Here is a 22332-nt window from a genome sequence, read left to right on the forward strand (position 1 = left end):
ATTTTGTCCTATCAGTGTGCTTTACTTTCATTGTTCTCTTTCACTAGATAACTATTTCCCACGTTTGCTCTGCACAAGGCTTTATCTGCACGTGGAGATTTCTTTCAGGAGGATTTGCGTATGTGAAAGTGCCGGGTCATAGGGTATAAATATTTTTGAAGTTGCTAATACCTATTGCTAAACAGCTGACAAAAGAACAATTCTGAGATGTTCTAAATTAAATTACAGCAGGCAAGAGAGTGAGCAAAAGAGACAGGAATAATTAACCAATGAGTTATTATAGTGGTGAATTAATTAACCAATTAACAGCTGTGGGCCAACTGACAAAAGACTGCTGACATTCCTGAGTGTTTCTGGAGCTCTGAATCCACCTCCGGGCACCGACCAGCTGACCCCAGACATCGCTGCATCCTGCACACGGATGAACTTTCTGGACTGTTGCCTGAAACCAATCAAAAGCAGTGAATATTTCTTCCTTCCCCAGAATGTGCTCCTAACACAGAACTGTCCCGGCTTCACCTGATCTCAGCCCCCTTCTGCAGCCAATGTAAATTCTGTCCAAACAAATGGCATCTTGCCGAAACCTGTTTGGCTCAGTGGATAGAGCGTCGGCCTGCAGACTGAAAGGTCCCAGGTTCGATTCCGGTCAAGGGCATGTACCTTGGTTGCGGGCACATCCCCAGTGGGGTGTGTGCAGGAGGCAGCTGATCGATGTTTCTCTCTCATTGATGTTTCTAACTCTCTATCCCTCTCCCTTCCTCTCTGTAAAAAATCAATAAAATAAAAATATATGTAAAAAGACATAAAAACAAATGGCATCTTTCTTCCCAAAAACAAAATATAGAAAAATGCTCGTGGACTCCAGGAGGGGGGACACGTGGCCTTCCCCACCGAATCATGCTGTTGGTGGCTCAGACCTCATGCTCGGGGCCTGGTCCTCCTCTGGCCAGCAATATGGCCCAACAAACCCTTTCTTTTCAAAAAGGCGTTCAGCAGGTTCGTTGGTCCGGGTGGGACCCACCGCCATTGACCCCAGGGCCTCTGCCATGGCTCTGCGCTCCCCCATGGCGTGGGTCTCAACAAGGGCCACAAGGCGACCAAGAATGGGAGCGGCCGCCGCAGGCGCCTCACCACGCACCCGCGTTCTTGCAGGCCACGGTCTAAGAGGCGGGTGGCTCTGCCCCCTGTGAGCGGCGCACAGAGAGCTGCTCACGGTCTCTAAGGGCAAGAGGGCCCTGCAATTTATCCAGAAAAGGGTGGGGCACACATCCATGCCAAGAGGAAGAGAGAGGTGCTGAGCAATGTCCTTGCAGCCACGAGGAAGACAGTAGCCAAGAAGGACTGAGCCCCATCCCCTGCGTGTAATAAAACCTGTTCAGGAAAAAGAAATAAAAGGCATCCAGCCGCGGAAGTGAGGTTTTCTTTGTGGTGGTCTAACACAGCTTTCTGAAATGGCAGAACCAATTTCACTCCCACCGGGGCCTCACCATCGGCATTTCTCAAAGCCTCTGCCCTCATCCCTGTGGGTGTGGCCGGAGGAACTGTCCCTAAGCTAGCCTGCATATGGAGCCTCGCAGGTCGTCGAGCCTAGAGTAATCTTTTACGTCGTTTATAACTTTGGCTCTATGCAGCCCTAGAATTTATAAGGTTTGTGTAATGTGTCTCTTGTCATTTGCTCAAAGTTTCCCAAAAAGACCAAGCCGTCATCAGCTAAAATTCCTCCATAACAACCATAATCACTGCTGATGACTGCCAGTGAAAGGTTAAAGTTGGTGAGGCCCGGGCAGGCTAACTAAGCCCTCTCAGATGGTGGATAAAGAAAAAATGAATTTATTTCAGGAAAAGAGGACGGGGGATGGAGACATCCAAAGAGAAGGGCTACGCGGCACTGAGCCAAAGGTATTGGGTCCATGATGAAACAAGGAAGGGCACAGAAGAAGCAACCGGAAAGCCTAGGCTGGGCTGCTCTGGCTCACGGAGAAGTCAGAGAAAAGGGGGCCTTGGAGACAGGTTCAGGGGGTGAGCCCAGGATGAGCTGCCACCGCCCATTGCTCCCCCGGTTGTAAGTGTCATGGGGTCCCTTAGAGCAGCGGTCGCCAACCGGTGGTCCGCAGACCACTGGTGGTCCATGAAGTCCGACAGGTTGGCGACTGCTGCCTTAGAGGTTAGGAGGTATGTCCCTGCCGGGAAGGAGAGGAGGGAGGGAATGGCATGGGTATGCAACTTGGGTCCTTTGTCCTGAGCGTATTTCTCTCCTCTCCTCTCCTCTCCTCTCCTCTCCTCTCCTCTCCTCTCCTCTCCTCTCCTCTCCTCTCCTCTCCTCTCCTCTCCTCTCCTCTCTCTCTCTCTCTCTCTCTGCTGGAAATCTTAGGGCAGGTCTCAGGGGAGGGTCTCCAAAGAATATTCATCAGCCTTCCAGCTGGGCTCTTTCAGGGTCATGGCCTCCACTGATTGGTCGGTGTCAGGGCAGGGGATCATTACTCAATGCAGCTGGTCCTGAGGCAGCCAAGGTGTCACGTGTCTAGCTTTGCTGCTTTTCTGGGCCTGGAGCCGAAATACAACCGAGGCCTAGACGTTATCTTCCGGGAGGACGAGGTCAGGGGGTCTAAACCACAAGACTAGCGATGTGCTGGGGGGGGGATAGGTCACCCTGGGACAAGGTTCTTGTGTTTCCACTGTTGCCCCTTGTCAGGCGCCCAGAGTCTCTGTACCTGGCCCACCGTCCTTGCTCTGCTCATGTCTACCTGACAGCCAGCACTGTTGGTCAGGACCAAGCCCAGGATGTTCTGCAGGGCCAGGGGGTGAACCCGCTGAAGCAGCTGGAAGGACCCTAGTGGCCTCCTCATGCACTTTCCTCGCTGTACCCTCATTACACCCCAGAGGTGCTTCGGGGCGCCCGTGAAGTAAGAGTGAGGTGCTCTCCACCTACAACACCTTGAAAATGTGACAGGCACCAGCACTGCCGCGGGGAGGGGTGCCACGGTGATCCGAGGGGGGCCCGTAAGCCTGGCGCAAAAGCAGCAGATCTGCCCATCTTGATGGGACCACGTGGGTTTACCAATCTATAAGCACCCCCCCCCCCCAAAAAAAAAAGCCTGCTGAGGCCCAGGGAAGCAGAGGGACCCGCTGAAGACCACACAGCACGTTCTAGGGGATGCTGAGTGGATTAGCCATGGAGTCCCAGTCCCCTGGCCGGGAGAATGCTCCCAGGCTACTGGATACAATCATTTAGAAAGAGCATCCTGGGGGATGTGGAGTGTGGAATGGCGGGACTGGAAATTTCAGAAGACATCACAGAACACAAGACATGTCACTCAGAATCCATTCCAGAACCATCTGTGCCCTGTTCCCTGCTTTCACCCTCTCCAGAAGCCATCCGCCGACCCCAACCAAAGACAAACAGCCCTTGCCCTAGCCGGTTTGGCTCAGTGCGTAGAGCATCAGCCTGTGGGCTGAAGGACCTCAGGTTCTATTCTGGCCAAGGGCACATGCCCGGGTTGTGGGCTCGATCCCCAGTGTGGAGTATGCAGGAGGCAGCCGATCAATGATTCTCTCTCATCGTTGATGTTTCTATCTCTCTCTCCCTCTCCCTTCCTCTCTGGAATCAATAAAAAATTAAAAAAATAAATAAAAAAGACAAACAGCCCAGATGCCTTTGCTTTCACATTTAATCAACAGAAAAGAAAGAAAACCAGTCAGAAAGAAAGCTCAGGAACTGGGTGGCTGAGGGAGGGGAGGGAGAAGGGCAGATGGGCTCAGACTGAGTGTGGACTGTGGGGGGAAGGGGCCTCATTGTCCTTCGGTCCCTCAAATACAAGCGTCCACAGTGGGAGGAGGGAGGACAGAGTCAGGGCTAACTCGGTGGGCGCACACACCTGCTCCATGGAGTGGGGCTTATGCAGGGGAGGTAGCACGCTGTTCAGAGAGGGATGGAGACAGGAGAGGGGCCCAGCCCTGCCCCCTGGGAATCACTAGAGGTGAAGGTGCCAGAGAGCATCCACACTGGAGAGTCGCCCTGAAGCGCCACCTGCCAACTCCCCAGCAACGCGCCCAGCTCCCCGGGCCCCCTCTTTTGGTCAGAGGTTAACCAGGTGAGGTGGGATCTGGCAGAGGACACCCCATTCCCCTCCCACTCCCAGTCTCCTTGGGCTGAGGGGGAGGGCGATGTCAGAGTTGAATTAAGGATAAAAAGAAGGCTGACTAAAGGGAAAAGAGGAGTATAAAGATGACTGCATAGTGGATGCGGAGCTATGCAAATGAGATGGGAGCAGGCTTGACCTTGACATCTCATTTGCATGTCTTATGCAAATGCAATGAGATCCCTAATATAATAAATATATTTCTAACTTTGTAATAAATATTCTGTTTCTTCTCCCTCCCCTTCCCTACGAAATGGGCACACAGTGGTTCAGGGGCCAGCTTGGGCTGACGCTGCAGCGAACACTGACTGACATTCAGAAGGACCGGGGAGCACAGGGGCTGGGGGGGGGGGGTCCCCTAGCAAGGACAGGCTCACCCCAGGAAGGATCACAGAGAAGGATGAGGGATGAGATGCCTGGGGAAGTTGAGGACAGCATTCTTTTCTCAAAAGGGATTCTCACCCTGGCTAGTATGACTCAGCTGGCTGGAGCATCGACCCGTACACCAAAAGGTTGTGGGTTCGATTCCCGGTCAGGGCACACACCCAGGTTGCAGGTTCACTCACCAGTTGGGGCACAAGGGAAGACGACCAATCAATGTTTCTCTCTCTCTCTCTCTCCCTTCCTTTCTCTAAAAAAAAAGGGGGAGTCTCCTATTTTACACAATTGCCCTCGCCAAGGACAGGAGAGTGGCATTTAGGGTCAGGGGACAGTAAAAGAGCTGGAGGAAGACATCCGGGCAGGTCAAGGCTCTAGAATCTAGGGTAAGTGTCTCCTAAGACATGGGAGCTGACGGGAAACCCTGAAAAGGGGACCCAAAGAGTGACCTCCAAAGCGTCTCCTCTCCAAAAGCCAAGCCCGACACACACATGCAGAAACCCAGGACAGGTGTGTCGCAGGTGGGCGTACACTGCACAGAAACAGTCTGGACGCCACCCCCTGGCGCTGGGCAGTGAGGAGCCGGTCAGAACACAACACTCACGGCCCAGTGCTCACAGCTCCCCTCCGCATCCTTCCTGAGCCCCCCCATCGGTCCTCACACGTGGACCTGGCCGGAGCGAAGACCCCAGTGGACAAGGGTCGTGAACAGGGAGCCCAGGTGTGTCCTCACCATGGGCCACGGAGAGCGTGGAGCTCTTCGGTCAGAAGTAGCAGGCGCCCAGGGACAGGGCTCAGCCTCCAACGCCCCCTGACCTGGGCTGAGCCTGCTGCCCCCTGCCGGCCTGGCCCTGCCGGGCACATGGGGGAAGTCTGCGGAGAGACTTCGGCAGTGAAAAGCTGTGGACGAGGGAACTACAGGGCAGTGTCCATTCGTGGGCCTCTGCCTCATTCCAGGGAGCGGAGAGCCGCACTGCTCCCGGCGGTGACACCTGGCTCATGCTTTGGCTCCTGCAGCCTTCAGGATGGCACCAGGTTCCCCTCCCTCCCCTGGCCACACGGGAAAAGCCTAAGGCCTGCTCCTAGGACAGAGGGGTGAGTGGGAGGAGCTCGGGAACAGGGTGGGGTGGCCAGTCCAGAGGAGAGAAGCTGACTGCAGAGAGGTGGCAGGGGCCGTGCACCTCCTGACCACGTGGTCCCAAAGCAGCCCTCCTCGTCTCTGGTCTGAGTCCCGGGAGGTGACTCTGACACAGTCCGGGCACAGCGTGGCCCTCAGAGAGGAACATCTGGTGGCCAGTGGGCATCAGGAGGGGGCAGCACCTGGGCACAGAGGTACCCCACGAACACCCACCTCCCTGGCAGTGCATGCCTCTGCGCCGAAGCCAGACTTGGGGCCTGCTCGAGGAGCTGCTTCCCAGGGAGCCAGAGCCCCAGGGACTGGAACGAAGGACCGTGGCTGAGGGTCAAGGTTGGGAAAGGGATGGATCCGGGTCTCTGGGTCACAACCCAGAGGGGACAAGGTCCAGTCGAGCAGGCTCAGTACACCCAGCTGACAGGCACCCACTGGGGCTCCGTCCGAAGCTTCTCCATGGCGGCCTGCAGCTCGCGGAAGGTCCTCTCCAGGTTGCAGTTGACCAGGCTGAGGTCAAAGTAGTGCCCGTAGCCCCTCTGGATGCGGCTGCTCTCCTCCACGGTCCGTCTCAGGTCCGCCTCCTGCCAACACAAGGGGACCTCCCGCCGGTCAGTGTCCCCCCCCACGCACCCCCATCGTCAGAGGGATCTACAGCCTGCCTGCCCCACGTAGATCCCTCCCCAGAGGCCAACCATGGTGGGTACAGACTCCCTGGCTAGGAGCCCCTCCCTACATGTCCCAAGGTGCTCTCCTGCAACCATGGACAGACAGACAGGTAAAAGGAAGGAAGGAAATAGCCCTTAGTAAGAGCCAAACATGGCACTAACAACTTTACAACTCGCAGAATTTCCACTCCAGCTCTGCGAGGCGGGACTCATTATCCCCATTTACAACAGAGAAAACGGAGGCACCAAGAGTTCACAGTCAGCCAGTGGCTGCACGGAGCCTGCCTGACTCCAAAGCCAGGGCTCCCTACAGTCGAGGCAACCCCCACCCCAGACCCAGTCCAAGCTGGTCAGGCAGGGGTGAGGGGGGACTTGAACGCTGACTTAAATAAGCGGAGATGGGAGCGCTGGGGCTGGCCCGGCATGTCCCAGCAGCACCAGGCTTCGGTGTTTGTGGCCAGGGTGGCATGCAGCAGACGGGAGCCCAGGCCAAACAGCCTCTCCAAGGCCTGAGCAATACTGTGATGAGGGCCCCGAGAGCGGCAGTACCAGGTATGGCCAGCAGAGGGACACCTGCGCAAGGAGCTCTGCAAACCCTATCCCTCTTGGAACAGGCTGCTCCAAGGTGGGTGTGTGGGGGGGTGCCCCGGAGTCCTGCAATACCTGATTGGAAGCCTCTCCTCCCAGCACTGCCGCCTCCCTAAGGCTAACTCATCCCTCTAGCAGCCCTCCAGCCTCTGTTTCCCTCCCTCCCTCCAGCCTTTCCCCAGGTTGTAAGGAGCCCAGAGTCCCCCTGCCTCTGCCCACAGAATCCCACGGGCCCTCTGGGCTCCCTTTGGTCAGCGCTGTCCCCACAGAGTGGATGGGGCAGTGAGCCTGGCAGAAGCTCCTGCACCTCTGGCTAGCTGTGCGCCTGACTCTATGGGAATCCAGGCACTTCACTTCCTTGCTCAGACTTCCCTTCCCACACTCTAAGGTGGGGACGTCGAGTCCTCCTTCACTGATACCTGGGGTGGGTGCCTCTCTCCTTCCTCAACACCCTTTCTCCTCATGAACTCTGACCCGCCCCCTCCCACTGCACCTCAGAGCCGCTCACCGTGAGCTGCTTAGTAGACACCCCACTTTCCAGTGCAGCCCGGTTCATGGCCCGAAGGGTCTCATAGTCAGGAGCCTCAATGAACACCACGTAAGGGACAAACTCAGCTGTTCTCAGCACCTTCACCGCCTGCAGGAGAGAAGGGTACATGTGGGGTGATGGGGGTGAAGGCGGGTACCTGGGAATGCATGAGACATCGGTCCTGGAGAAGAATGTTAGAGGAACAGCTGGCAAGGAGCTGGGGATGGGGTAACTGAGGAGACTAGAGGAGTAGGGGATCTTGGAGGCTGAGGAAGAGGGTGTAAGGGGGCTTGGTCCCTAGCAGTAGTTGAGGGGGGCTTGGGAGATAAGAGCCTGGGAATATAGGGGGGGGGTGCGGGGGAATCAGAGTACCCAGTGGGGATACTGGGCAGACTGGGGAAAAGCGGGCCAGCAGTACCTGGGGGTTGACATCCAGCACGCACACCTTGCCGGCAGCAACCACACCCCGGATGGAGTCGATACGTGTGCCATACAGGTTGCCCTCGTATTCGCCATGTTCCAGGTAGCGCCCAGCACGGATGTCAGCCTCCATCTCCGCTCGGGACACAAAGCTGTAGCCCTGGCCTTCCCGCTCTGAGTCTTTGGGCCGCCTGGATGTGTCTACGAGGGAGGCGGGACCGAATGGGCACTGCCTCAGACACACACGCACGTGTTCTGCTTGCATCACACAGCCCGGGGGGGGGAGGGTGGTTCTGCCCTCCACATGCTCAGTTCTGCTGCCTCCCACACACCATGCCCTCGCCCTCACCAGTGGCACACACACACAGAGACTTTAGACATCCATATTGAGAGAAGCCAGCCCGGTGCTCACAGAGGGGGAGCTGAGGCCCCGAGAGGACAATGTGGAGCCGTAAAGCAAGGCCAGGCTGACCTGGTTCTTGCCCCCAGAAAGCAGGAGCTTTCACCCCAACTGGCTCTGTCACCGAGAAGCCCTGTCTTCCATGAGGCCACACACAGCTCATGTCCCTGTTTCACATCAGTGCCCAGCTGGGCGTTTAGCAAGTGAAACGTGAGAAAAGGCAAGGCAAGGCTAGTTCAGCCCATCTGGCCACAAACAGGCTCAAGGGACGGCTCCCCAAAACATCCCAGCCTGCAGTTCCCCCACCAGCCCATAGAGGGCGCGCGCCCCACACCTCACACCCAAAGTGCTACTTAACGTGGTGCCCATGCATATGCCCATTCAGTGGACCCAGTCCTGGCCTCCAGGGCATTCCCACTTCCTGATCCCCACCCAGCAGGCCCAGCTCCCACTCACAGGGCACCGTGGTGCCGTAGCGGTCCGGATCCCACATGATGAGCTTGTTCTTCAGGCTGCGCCGACCCACACCCTGAGCCCCGATCAGCACCAGGGTTTTCCGGCGGAAAGGAGGCATGCGGGCCACCTCCTCGTAAATGAGCAGCTCGTGGCGGTCAAACTCTGGACACAGGGAGATGGCGCTGCTCATCAGGCGAAGAGGGTGGGGCTGGGCTCTCAGGGGCCAGGGGCAGCAGGAAGAAACTGGGCAGGGTCGAGGGACAAGACTGGCAGCATCAGAACCAGGGGAGCATGTGCACAAGGCATTGGTGGGGGCAGCGAGGGGATGTGCCATGTTAGAGGAGGACAGGGGAGGGCGCCTACAATACCCACCTGCATTCTTGGTGGTCAAATACATCATTCGTTTCTTTTTTTTCCCTGAAAGGCTGCCGCAGAGGGTCCCTGGCCGTAGAGAGAGGGGTGAGTGGTGAGGCCTTGAATGCACGCACAGGCTGGGATGCAGGCAGGTCCCAGAGGAGGACTAGGGGCTATACCTGAGTTGGGTGTCAGCTCCAGATCCCGTTTAACGAAGGCTTTGCGCTTCTCCTCCAGCAGCTGGCTGGGGATGAGCCCAGCACTGCCTCCTTCTACGTGGCATGCCTGAAACAGACGTGGGCAAAGCTCTGCCTGAGTGAGGGGATTCCTCCCAAACCCTCACCTACCCCCACACCACACCTAGAGAGGCGACATGGGCACCCAAGGCTCACCTGCCACCAGTTAGCATCATCCTGGTTTACAATCTGGAGTAAGTCCCCAGCGTTGAAGCGCAGGCCCGCTTCCTTGCAGGGGATGAGGCTGTCTCGGGCTGGGTCATAGTCAAAGTGGCATTTCACAAATACCTGGACCAGGGATCAGGGAAGGGTCAAGGGAAGAAGCAGGGAAGGCTGGAGGGGATGGGCCCTCTCCCATCCCCCACCCCACCATCCCCAACACCTCGTGGGGGGGGTGTGTGTGTCATACAGCCCACCCTCTTCCCCCTTCCCTCACAAAGATGAGAGAGGCCCTGGTACTGCCCCTTTAATAAAGGCATGATGCCCCCAGGCCTGCCTGGCCCACCTCCCTGGTACCAGCCTTCCTTTGCATCTAGAACAAAAGGACTCAATCAGAAGGATGGGAGATCTGCTCAGGCCTGGGGCCCTGGCCCCACCTACCGAGGAGGCAGGATCACCGGGTAAAGGATAGAGACCCTAACACCTAATGCAGGATCCCTCCATCCACTCACCGCTTCCCCTTGGAGGTAGGGGCTCTGGCAGACCGCTAGAGAGCCAATAGGAGAAGTGGGCAAAGCAGCCAGACCTCCACAATCCACCCACAGAGAGGCAGCGGAATAGGACGCCTGGCAATCCGACTCTGCGCACCCACACCGACACACAGGCACCCAGACAGCTGCACACCAGGCACGCACTTGTACACTTGGGCACCACAGGCCTTGAATGCACGCACATCCCTTGCACGTGCACTTGAGCGCCCAAGACGAGGGCAAATGCGAGTGCGCGCACTACACGCAGATGCCCGTAGGTGTCCGGGTCACTTGCCTCCCCAGCCGCAGATCATGCCCCCTAGCTTGCTTTCCAACGCTGGTTGGAGAGCTGCTCCCACCCCAGGCCTGTGACCCTGATAGGGAGGTTCAGCTGCCCCTTGGGCCTTGTGCTGGATGGGCACTTGGTGGAGGGACTCACCTGGCGGGGCAGATGGGGCTCCTGGTAGCTGGGCAGGATCTTGAGGATGACACTGCCGCTGGCGCTGCGCAGGAGCTCCTGCAGCGCCCGGGGGTCGCTGCCCACGGGCTGCCCGTTCACCTCTTTGATGATGTCACCCACATGCAGCAGGCCTTGCTGAGCCACCATTCCCCCGTGCAGAATGCGTGCGATCACCAACTCGCCACCCTCCACGCGGAATGTCACGCCCTGGGGGATGGAGAGTGGGTAAGATGAGCCCCAACGGCTCCACGTCAGAATCTTCTAATGGAGATTAGAAGATTCCAGTACCCCCGTTTAGATCCCCAGGACCCCCTGTTTCCATCCCCACCCTCCCACGTCGCCCTCCCAGACTTCTCCTCTTCCATCCTCTGCCCAAATTCTTCCCTTACAGGAGCACTAAAGGAGGGCGAGTGGGCAGAACGAAGAGGGTTCTGGCACGTGTATGCATGCAGCCCGTATGCACAGTCTGTGATCCCCTGGGTCTGCATGGGCAGATCCCTGGGCAGAGCTGATGCTACCTTCATTTTCAGCCCTCTCCAGACTGGATTTGACCCCTGCTAGTTACTCTCAGTCCCCCCACCCGGACCCCACATCTGGCCCTGCCCAGCACCCTCACCAGATGTTCGCCAGCGGTCTTGCGGATGCCCACCATGCGCACAGCGTCAGGAGGCACCGGCTGGTTGCTGAACGTGGGGTCCAGGCCGGGGCTGGGTGGGGGTGTCTCATAGGTCTTTGAGGCCACAGAGTCGTGGGTCTCCAGGAGGGACTGGGGAGGTGGTGGGAAGAGAAGGGACCATGGGCCAGTGCCCTGCAGTTCCTTTCCACTCCACCTCCCCCTTCCTGCCGGCGCCTCCCCCAATGGCCTGCCCCAGCTGCACCCCAGCCTGGAGGAAACCTGAAAGTGAGGCTCCTGGAGGATGCGGGCCAGCTCAGCGGCTGTGCTGCTCTGCTCGGCCAGCTGCGCCAGGTCCCGCAGGATCTCCTGCACCAGCTCCAGGTTGTTGTCCCGAACGGCCTCCAGCTTCGTCTCCTCCAGCCTCTCATGGGCCTGGGGGTGAAGGTGGAACAGGTGAGACCTGATGCTTCCCCAGGAACCCTGGTACCAAACACTGCCCCCCATTACCCTCCAGGCATCTCCCCATCCCCAAATCCTGATTTTAGACCCTTCCATAAAAGGTAGAACACTATATACACTCTTTGATCCCTTGGGTTTTTTTGTTTAATTGGTTTGGTTTGTGTTTTGGTTTTTAACTTAATATGCCCTGGAAATCACTCTATGCTACAATGCGGAGATTTTCCATTATTATTATTATTTTTTTTTTAATTGCTACACTTGACTTATTGTATGTTTGGAGTATCGTAATTTATTCAATCAGTCCCCCAGGTATTTAGGTTGTTCCAATGTTTTACTATTCTATATAACAGCAGTCACCAACCGGTGGTCCACGAACCACCAGTGGTCTGTGAGGTCCAAAGGTTGGCGACTGCTGCTATATAATAAAAGGCTAATATGCAAATCGACAGAATGGCGGAACGACCAGTCACTATGACACACACTGACCACCAGGGGGGCAGACGCTCAACGCAGGAGCTGGCCCCTGGTGGTCAGTGCACTCCCACAGGGGGAGCTCTGCTCAGCCAGAAGCAGGGCTCATGGCTGGCGAGTGCAGCGGCGGTGGCGGGAGCCTCTCCTGCCTCCGAGGCAGCACTAAGGAGCAGCGAGCCCAGCTTCTGGCTGAGCGGCACTCCCACAGGGGGAGCGGGCCTAAGAGGGCAGTCAGACATCCTCCAAGGGGTCCCGGACTGCGAGAGGGCGCAGGCCAGGCTAAGGGAACCCTCCCCCCCTCCTCCCAGTGCATGAATGCCATGCACCAGGCCTCTAGTAACAAATAAAGCTGCAGTGAATAACGCTGGCATAGCTGTTCTAACTCTGTGGAGAAGCTCTTCCATGTCCATACCTAGAAGCCTTGCTGGGTCAAGCAGTAAATACATACGTGGTTCTGACAAACTCCCCTTTATGGGGCTTGGGCTGCTTTGCCCTCCCACTGGCACTGGATGAGAGACTTTCCGAAGATTGCCACCAGAGTGCTAACGATAGAGCCTGTACTTGAACCCAGAGATGCCAGCTCCTGCTCCAGAACCATAAGCCAACTGCAAAGGCCACCCTGCCAATTCTTTGAAAGTCATTCCGTCCTCTCTCCCACTCCAGCCTCTCTGATGTTGGCAGAAGACGCTTAGGGTCATAATTAAGTAGCTGAATAACTGAAAGAAGTCCCAGAGACTGGTGTGCCAGGAGGAAACATCACTCACTCTTCAAGCTGGATGTGACCATGTGATTTGCTTTGGCCAATGGGACGTTAGCAAATGTGATACGAGCAGAAGCTTGCAAAGTGCTTGGGATTTGGAGCTTGTCCTCATTTGCTGCCTTTGCTGCCGAGACCACCATGTGAGGAAACCGGGGCCACCCTCCCAGAGGATGAGAGACCTTGCCATCCTAGATGCCACAGCCTTCCCAGCTGACTCAGCAGGCATGTGAGGCCATCCTAGCGCACCCAGCCCCAACTCAGCAAGCCCATACCAGAAAAGCCACCCAGCCACCTGGCACAAAAGCATGAGAAATAGGACACTATGCATTGGGGTTGTTTGTTACACGGCAAAGGTTAACTGATACACTAGGCTCCTCGCCACGGTAGCCTCTGCTTGTCATGTCTGCTGGTCAGTGACCCCCGTGGACCCTCATTCTTCTAGGGCCATGTCTTGCTTTGCCATCTCTCTCACCCTGGCCTGACCACAGGAGTAGGGTCCTCCCTATGAACTCCAGCTAAGACTACATTATAACCCTTTATGATTTAAAAAGCACCTCCACATCCATGACCTCCCCCACCGAACCCCACCATGCCTCTGACAGATCAGCATCATTATCCTCACTTCTCAGAACAAATAACTGAAAGTTACAGATGTTGAGGTTCATAATGTGCATATCAGCAATTCCATTGCCAAGGGTCCGCCCTGGAGGAACTCTCACGTGTGCAGAAGCAGGTGGATGTGAGGATGTTCACGTCCTCAGAGATGTTGTCCCGTGTACTAAAGTCACAGCCAACCAGCGAATCTTCCGACTCCAAACTCTGTTCTTTTTCCTTCACCTCATGGGGAGGCCTCCCAGCTGGCAGGTGCCCCTCCTGGTAACAGTGTGACTGAACTTCTGAGTGTCGCCTACATTGGACTCTTCACCTTAGCCTTGCCTGCTGTTGAAACACCTGCTGCTGGACCCATGTCAGCCCTCCCAGATGCCAGCCACCTGCCAGCCACCTGCTGTCTGCAGCCAAACCCCTCGATTTGTCACCTTTCTGCCAGGTTTGACTTCCCCCCAGAGCCTTTACTTCTCTGGGTTTGTCCCTGAGGCCCTGCCCCTCCCTGGTCCCAGCTCTAACCAGCCTGGCCTCTCCCACACTGTCTGCATCCCCAGAGAGAAGAGTCAAGCCCAACTCCATAAGGGTAAGATAAAAGGGTTAATAGCCACCACATGCAATTCCACTCAACTCCATTCCAAAGGGTTTCTGGGCTACTTTGCCAGGAGAACCAAGCTTTTACAGCTGGATCTTTGATAAAAGTACTTTGTCTATTAGATTAGAAATGTACTGCTACATACAGAATAATTACAATCGGTAACAAGGAGTAAGAAGTAGGTCCCGTTATCCAAAGCGAGTCACATGGTCAAGCCCAGATTGAAGAGCAGAGACAGCCCTTTGATGTGAGAAGTGGGAAAGTTGCATTGCACGGGGCCACACCGCAGGAGATGGGGAGGATTTTCCTGAGCTCAGGCAGGAGAAGGGAGGTTATTTACAGCCTGATACGGCACATCGGCAACCTCTCTGTCAGGCTACACTGTGAGGTCCCAGGAGGAGGTGACAGACTTGGGCTCCATCAGGAGAAGAACACGCTGACAGTTCATTGCCATCGCCCTGGTGCATGGTGAGCACACAATCGTATTTGTTGAATAGATGATGATGGACGGCTGAGTGACTGAATGACTAAGTGGATGACAGGGCCAGACAGCCAGCAAGCCCATCATTGGAGAGCTGTCAAACAGATTAGACAAAGCCCCAGAGAAGAATGCGACTGAGGGGGGTCATGCTTTGGAGGGGACTGGCTAGAGGGCCTTCTAACCCTGAGATTCTGTCATCCTGAGGGACTCTCCTTATTTCATTGGCAGTCTCACTGTCAAAGCTATAGCTGAAGTGACCCAGAGATGATGTGGTCCAATAAATCCAATTCTGAAATCAGCGTTGGGAGGTTACAGATGTTGAGGTTCCTAATGTGCACATCAGCAATTCCATTGTCAAGGGTCCGCCCTGGAGGAACTCTCATGCGCAGAAGCAGGTGGATGCGAGGCCCTTCACATCCTATTGTCCTTAACAGAGGCAAATAGGCTGCAACGCACCTGCCCTTCAGTGTGGAAACCAATGAACAAACACACTGGTCAGGGCACATGCAGGAGGCTACCATTTAATGAGTCTCTCTCACCCTCTCTCTTCCCCTACCCTTCTCTCCCTGCCTTCCATTCTCTTTAAAAAGCGATGGAGAAAGTATCCTCGAGTGAGGATTAAGAAAAAAAAGCACACAAAAACGTTAAAAAATAAAATAAAAACACATATAAAGGGGCATTTACATGTAAATACATATATAGGCAAGCTATGCAATTCAGGATTATGACATCATCAACCTCGAGTCAGTCCTGCCCCCTGGCTTTGATGAGTTCCCACTCTCCCTCCCTGTAGTGATTAGTTGAACCTTTACTTCCAAATTCCTCCTATTTTCCTGCTCAACCCCTGATCCCGAATCCCCAGCAGACGACTGCCCCACCTCCGCTGGAAAATCTGAGCAATTACCCATGACTCCATGCAACTCCCAGCTTTGCCTCCAACACAGCATTGGCACCATTCTCGCCTTCCCTCCTCCTCCTCAGGAGAGGGGGCTCCTTCTTCCTGCCCCTCCCCTCATCCATGCTGCTTCTCTCCGTCGAAGGCAGCACCAGCCCCACACTTGCCCTCTGCAGAATCCGGGGTGCCTTGCTACCCTCCCCACTGCCGCCACCATAGTTCCACAAGCTGGCAGACACCAAACAAGCTTCCACATGGGCATGCCCCACGCTCACCAGCCAGGCCTGGCACAGCTCCCCTACCTACAGTCACTCAGATATCATCTGGGCATGGATGGTCATGTACACCCACCTCCAGGGGTCTCTTGTGACACATGCCCCATTCCCAGGGCCCTGTATGTCTAACATCCCACCCCCCGCTGTACCTCCCCAGACCCAGTGCCCTTGTACCTGCCTCCTGGAGCACTATACCTTGGCCAGGGATCTTACTATGGGACTTTCCATAATGCCGCGAAGGAAGATCAGGTCCAGTTCTGCAGCCCCCGTGGCATTGGGGAGGGAGCCCAAGTTGTCCAGGACCTGCTGCATGGCTGGGGGGAAGGGGTAGGCAGTGAGACACACGGGTGCCAGCGAGGCACAAGAGACCAAAACACACCGCAACAACCCCACCTCACGCCCCACAGAAGACAGCCCCTCCCCAGCAGCACTTCCCTCCCTGCCAGGCATGGGAATGCCTGGGGTGGGGCCCTAGTGGGAGTGGCCTTGGCCTGTTCTGCAGGTCCTAGGTAATGCCAGCCTGGGCAAGTGGGAGGCCCCAGGCAGGAGGAAGTAGACTGATGTGGGAGGAGAGGGGAAAGGGCAGCAGGCGTCAGGTTCCAGGTTCTGCCCTGCACCAGAGAATCACAGGCTCCGAACTCAAACTCCGAATGGGCTGAAGCCCCAGGACTCAGCCACCGGCCCCTGAAGGGCTCGGGAGTGAGAGACAGTGCTTGGATCATGTTTCTGAGAACAGGCAGCCATGCAGGAAGCCAGGGCCCACATGCTATCTAGTGCAAGCCGTGCCACTAATTCAGTGTGATTTTGCATAACTCACTGCTTCTCACTGGTCTCAGTCTTTCCCTCCTCTATAATGGGTGGGTTGGATTAGATGGTGTCTATAAGCCCTTCAGCTTTGATCATCTATATATATAAAAGCCTAATATGCCAAGTGTCCCCTCAGGAGTTCAACCGACCGGGCGTTCGATCACTCGCTATGACATGCGCTGACCACCGGGGAGTGGCACGGAATGAAGGAAGGCCCTAGCCGGCTGCCTCTAGGGCAGTGGTCAGCAAACTCATTAGTCAACAGAGCCAAATATCAACAGTACAACGATTGAAATTTCTTTTGAGAGCCAAATTTTTTAAACTTAAACTTCTTCTAACGCCACTTCTTCAAAATAGACTTGCCCAGGCCGTGGTATTTTGTGGAAGAGCCACACTCAAGGAGCCAAAGAGCTGCATGTGGCTCGCAAGCCGCAGTTTGCCGACCACTGCTCTAGGGACCCTACCTGTGCACAAATTTCGTGCACTGGGCCTCTAGTGATCTATAATCATCCAGAAATTAATATAGATCATAGGAAGCCAAAGCTGAGGCCCAGAACATTGGCAGGAGCTGGGAAAAAAGGCCTGGGATGGCTGTGGGCACCCAAGGGCAGAAGTCAGACTAAGTCATCCCAGGGATCAGCAAACCCTCAGCCTGTGAAAGGACATAACCAAGGACATGAGAACACCTGATGCTGGGCCCCAGCAGTCGTGAGATCTGAGGTAGGTGTTGCCGTCACCCACCAGCAGAGGAGGGAGCTGCCAGCTGTGACAGGTCCTGGGGGAGGAAAGGAGAAGCAGAGTGTGCCCAGCTGGGGGCCAGAGATGGGCAGGGGGTATCATTAATCTGCCACCCTGCCACCCACACCTACATCTGCATAACAGCTCCCAAGCCATGGAGGAGGAAGGGTGGATACAGTCCCTGGCACCTCTTACTGCTCTGGTCCATGCCTCCTCCTCCAGGAAGGAATGGGGATGGGGATGGGGAGGAGGAGGCACTGAAACTGGAGCCGGCAGACCTGGTTCAGGGGCTCCTGGACTCCCACCCTCTTCCCCCTCCTTCACCCCACCTTTTCCAGATACAACATCCTAGCCTGTCCTTCAGACCGTTCCTGCCCACGCCTGGGCTTGCCATTGGTCAGGGACCTGTAAGACCCCTAGTGGGCTCAGAAAGATGCCAGGGCATGGACCCTCCCCACTCTGCAGGGTACCCCGGGGCCCACCCGCCACAGCTATCCTCACTCACACACTGACTCAGCCCGCCAACCCCGAGGAAGGACTGAGCCAGGGGAGTTGGCGCCCTCTGCCTAGGCCAGCTCTCCGGAGGGGCCGTTCCACCAGACCCTTAGGCTCCAGGAAGCCCGTACCTGGGACACCCTCTCCAGATGCCCGCAAACCCTGTAGGGCCAGCTTTCCCCTCGGCCTCCGGACCCTCCTTCCTACCTTTCCTTCGGAAGTCGGCTTCCTCAGAGGGTCCCAGGGATAGAACCTCCAAGGAGGCCCCGCTGCCTGGGCTGCCCGCCATAGCGGCCCCCCACCCCAGCCCCGACTCCAAGAGCAGCCTGCACTCCGGCTTCGGCCGCCTTCCCAGGCTGAGGCTGGCAGCGCTGGAGGAGGCGGGACTCAGGGAGCGCCTTCTGCAGGATCAGCCAATAGAAAGGTTCAGCCGCCCTGACCGCCTTACTGATTGGTCAAAGGCGGGGGCGGTGGGAAAGAGAGTCCCAGTCCTGCCGCCGGCTAGACCCCCCTCGGTTCAGCACCAGCCAGTGGGAGCGGGAGGCCGTGGCTGAGAGAGGGGGGCGGGGGGTGCTGCCCCTTCAGACCTGGGGCGGCGCTCAGAGACCCTCCCCTCACTGCCCAGCTGCAGGAAACCCGAGGCGGGTGGGGACTTGGCCCCACCTTGTTCCCGCCCTCGCTTCTGAAGATCTGCCCTCCAATACACACCCACGCCACCTCCTCCCCCTGCCCTCCGACCTCTACTCTGTGTCCCCTCTGCAGGCCCAGCTTCCTTTACAATAACCCCTTCAGAATCAAAGGAAGCGCCTCTTCTCCCCACCCCCCCACCCCCCCCCGCCCCCAACGACTCAGTCCTCCGCTTTACTCAGCCATTGGGGGTGAGGAGGTGACAGGGAGAAAAAGGAGGGGGATGAGAGGTGGCACCACTGTGGCTGGGAAGGGTACCTTCAGCCCTTCTGACCCCACATCTCAGCTGTAGCTTCTCCGGGTCCCCCATCTCCCATTAATTCCTCCCCTTGGGTAAGAGGTGACTACCTGGTGGGCAAGTCAGGCATCTGGGAATTGTGGAAGGGAAAAGGTGAGGGAGCATTCTTGCAGCAGGGACACGGGCGGTAGAAGGGAGAGAGTTGGCATTTACCCCAGCCCAGCGCCTCCATTACTCTCAAACCCTGTACCCGTGAGGCCACCACCAGGTGCTGCTCCTGCCACCAGATCTCCATTCCCTGAGGAGTGGCACCAGCTTGCATTGCACCCCTGGTTGCCATGGCAACAGGAGGGCTTACACACCAGGAGGTTAACCCTGGGATGCAAGACAGATTTAAAGGGACAGCTCCATCTGAATTCAGCCTACATCCCCTCTGGAGTCAAAGAAAAAAAGGAATCGGGTAAAGGGAAAGGAAAGGACAAGGCTGCCCGTCTGGAGACTCCAGGGGCAAGTTCTCTCTCAGCCCATGCTATCACCTCCATATCTCTCAGCCCACCCCTAACCCTCAGGGGAAGGGCCGCTCCACCTTCCGAGAAGTAGAGTTGGGGGTCTCTCTGCAAGAGGAATACACCCATACCATGCCCCCTCCACAATGACAATGACCCTCTTGACCCAACGGGAGGGGTGGGAGAAGGACCTCGCTAGCTTCACCCTCTGCAGAGCCCAAGGCTGGGATCTCTCCCGAAAGGAAGAGGCAAGTGGGAGGGTAAACCTGACCTCGGAGGCAGGGGCACAGTTGTCTGTCAGGCCTGTGGGAAGTGTAATGGCCGCCAAGAGAGGAGGGGCAGGACCCACCATTAGATTTTTTAGGGCAGAAGCTAATCCTGGGCGCAGAGGGCTACCTGCAGGAAGGGCTAAGAGACTCATAGCCTTTAAGTCCCACATCACCTCTTTACAGAGGATGAAACGTGGGCTTCGAGAGGTTAAGCAGCTTACTCCTGTTCTTCTTTAGGTTTTGGGAAGGCAGGAGCAGCCCAGGGAAGTGGGGGGGGGGGGGAGGGAGGGAGGCCAGGAGTCCTCAGAGGAAATAAGCCCCATAGCCACACCCCTGAGCTCCACTCCCTGCCCTGTCCCCCACTCACCCCAACCATGCCCCCACCAACTGGCCTGCAGCAAGGAAGCTAAATTGGTGGGCCTTTTCCTCCCTCTACAGCCCTGCCAGGCACTATTAATGGGTTTACTGGGCAGCCCCAGATTGAGAGGCCTTTAATCACAGGCTCAGGGATGGGCTTAATTAACCCATAAGCAGCTTACAGTGGGGCCCAAGCATGCCAGAGCAGGGAGGGGCGGGGCCAGGGCACCCAGCAGGCTGCACAGGAAGAAGAGGCACTGAGCCCTCCACGCCTGCAAAGGCTGGGGACATGGGTACAGCCCCTCCACTGCAGGAAGAAGAGGCCTTTCCCGGGGGACAATGGTGTCACCGTTTAGGTTCTGGCCCACTCCCAGCAGTCTTTACTTTCCTGGTTCAGTTTCTCAGAGGAGAGCAACAGTCATTTTAACGCAATTCGGAGCCTGGGACATCTTGCAGAGGCAGCTGCAAGGCCTCCAGCAAGGGCTACATGGGAGGGAGGCACTAGGCCATGAGGAAGACAGACAAATCAGAGTAGTGTAGAGTTGTTCTGCTCTAGCACAGGGAACTTCGCCTGGGGGTCCCTAAATGCACTTCAGGGGCCATGAACCCCAGAGTGGAATGCAGATTTTGTGCAGAGAAGCATTTGTCTATAATGAAGGCCATGGCTGTCATCAGGTTCTCAAAGGGATCCAGGACCCAATGATCTTGTCCCATCACCTCATCTTACAGATGGGAAACCTAGGTCCCAAAAGGGAGGGATTGACTCAAGGTTACAGGTTAATGAGGTACCGTATTTTCAGGCGTATAAGACGACTGGGCGGATAAGATTTTCCTGGGTTAAAAAGTCATTTTATACACCGGAAAATATGGTAGTCCAATATATCTAATCCATTATATCTAATCCCATCAATATAGTCCAATATACCGTATTTTCCGGCATATAAAACGACTTTTTAACCCAGGAAAATCTTATACGCCCAGTCGTCTTATACGCCGGGAAATGCGGTAATAATTTGGAGCACAGCATAATGATTGTGACTGTTCCTAACAGTAACTCTCATTCTCTGACACAGCCTTGGGGGCTCCCATCAACCTCTTTACGGAACAGGCTCTGAGAGGTTAAGCAGCTTGCTCCTGAGGCTTCCTAGCTTGTCCGGGTGGCCCATTTCCTTGCCCTAAAACCTCCTACGGAACCAAGTTGAGGCTTCCTGATCCGGCATTCTCCATGCACAGCTTCCTTTGCCCTGCACACATGCGCACACCCATCTCTAGCTGGTCTACTCCACCTATCTGGTGGGCACCGCATCATGGACTTCTCATCCCCAGGCTGGGCTGCTGTTGTCCCTCTACCTCAGCCACCCTCCAAGGCCCAGCTCCCAGGGCGTCACTTTCTCACCAGCCAGGCCCCATGCCCGTAGTCCTCCAGCAGTAGTGAGGGTGCATTATCTTTGGAGCATCCATACCCCTGCCCTCCCAGGAAGTGTGTTAAGCTCTGTCTCCAGGGCTACCCTGGGGCAGGTGTGGGAGGGCCCTCGAGTTGCCTGAATGACTGGCTGAGTGGCTGGGTGGAGAGTGGTGTTCCTACAGGGACCTGTGGGAGTGCCTGATAGCTGCTCCCCACCCTGCCTGGCACCCTCTGAACCACTAATATTAACTGACTTCCTCTCCCTTTCTTACCAGTCTCAGAGTTGGTGGCGGCAACCGGCATGGTGAGGTCGGCAAAGGTTCCAAAACGTCTCTCCTAGATGGGGGAAAAAGGAGGATGAGAAAGGAATCAGGAAGGACCTCCCACTCAAGATCAGCCAACAAGGCAAACTGAATGGTCCCAGAGTCCTGGGAGGCAGGAGGAGCAGATATTTCATGCCCAGTTCTTCAAAGAGGAGGTGACAGAGGATCAGAGAGATTAATTGATTTGCCCAGGGTCACAAAGCTAATAAAGAGAGCTACAATGAAAATCCAGGTTTTATGACTCAACAAAAAATTAAGCGTTTCTGCCCACCACCTGTCCTTTCTATTTTTTCAAATCCTCACCCAAGGACATATTTATTGATTTTGGAGAGAGGGGAAAGGAGAGCAGGAGAGAGAGAGCGCGAAACCTAGGTATGTGCCCTGACTGGAATTGAACCTGCAACCTTTAGATATACAGGACCATGCTCCAACCAGCTGAAGCCTCATCCCTAGGTCTCCAAGGAGACACAAGTCAGGAGGCTGTCCTAGATTTTTTTTTTTTTTTTTTTAGAGGGGTTGGGTAAGAACACAGAATTTGAGTCAAAGGCAGGAAAGATGGGTGTCCAGACAGTAAGCTCCATGAAGTCCAAAACCGCATCCGTTTTATTTTGCCTCTGGACCTTAGGCCTAGCCCAGCGTAGATAGATGCTCCACAGACGTTTGTCAGTCTGTCTGATAGAAACGATGTCGTACTCCCTAAGGCCTCTCTGGGTTCCTCCTCCCCGCTTTCTCCCCTTCCTGGCCCAGCGTGGGGACCAGGAGAGCAGGGGGCTTTGGGCAGAACCAGGTGTAGAGTTGACAGCCCTAGTTCCCCTTCCAGAACCTCCCCAAGGTGAGGTTGGCTCCTCCCTTTTTCAGGGAAAGGGGTGGGAGGGATGGGGGGTAACCCACCACCCTCCCTCCCTT

At 56.0% G+C, this 22332-nt stretch overlaps 1 protein-coding gene and 1 pseudogene across 3 annotated transcripts; one reads left to right on the plus strand and one right to left on the minus strand.

Moving 5' to 3' along the window:
* The first annotated feature begins 897 nt into the window (after positions 1-897).
* Positions 898-1345, plus strand: LOC103293226 (60S ribosomal protein L36-like; annotated as a pseudogene).
* Positions 1346-5692: 4347 nt separating this feature from the next.
* On the minus strand, positions 5693-21407 carry MPP2 (MAGUK p55 scaffold protein 2). 3 transcript variants are annotated; one of them, XM_008149287.3, is made up of 12 exons: positions 21376-21407; positions 15797-15915; positions 11342-11494; positions 11063-11212; positions 10426-10653; positions 9454-9585; positions 9241-9346; positions 9080-9148; positions 8708-8869; positions 7850-8052; positions 7411-7539; positions 5693-6230 (listed from the first exon to the last, which is right to left on the minus strand). In XM_008149287.3, exons 1-12 carry the CDS (start codon positions 21404-21406, stop codon positions 6054-6056), a joined length of 1659 nt encoding a protein of 552 aa, XP_008147509.1. In that variant the 5' UTR covers position 21407; the 3' UTR covers positions 5693-6053. The 3 variants fall into 3 exon arrangements, with proteins under 3 accessions (XP_008147509.1, XP_008147508.1, XP_028012960.2); XM_008149286.3 differs by lacking the exon at positions 21376-21407 and adding an exon at positions 17849-17930; XM_028157159.2 differs by having other exon boundaries at positions 11063-11494.
* Positions 21408-22332: the final 925 nt, after the last annotated feature.

Source organism: Eptesicus fuscus, chromosome 20 (assembly GCF_027574615.1).
Source record: "Eptesicus fuscus isolate TK198812 chromosome 20, DD_ASM_mEF_20220401, whole genome shotgun sequence".
Lineage (NCBI taxonomy): Eukaryota > Metazoa > Chordata > Mammalia > Chiroptera > Vespertilionidae > Eptesicus > Eptesicus fuscus.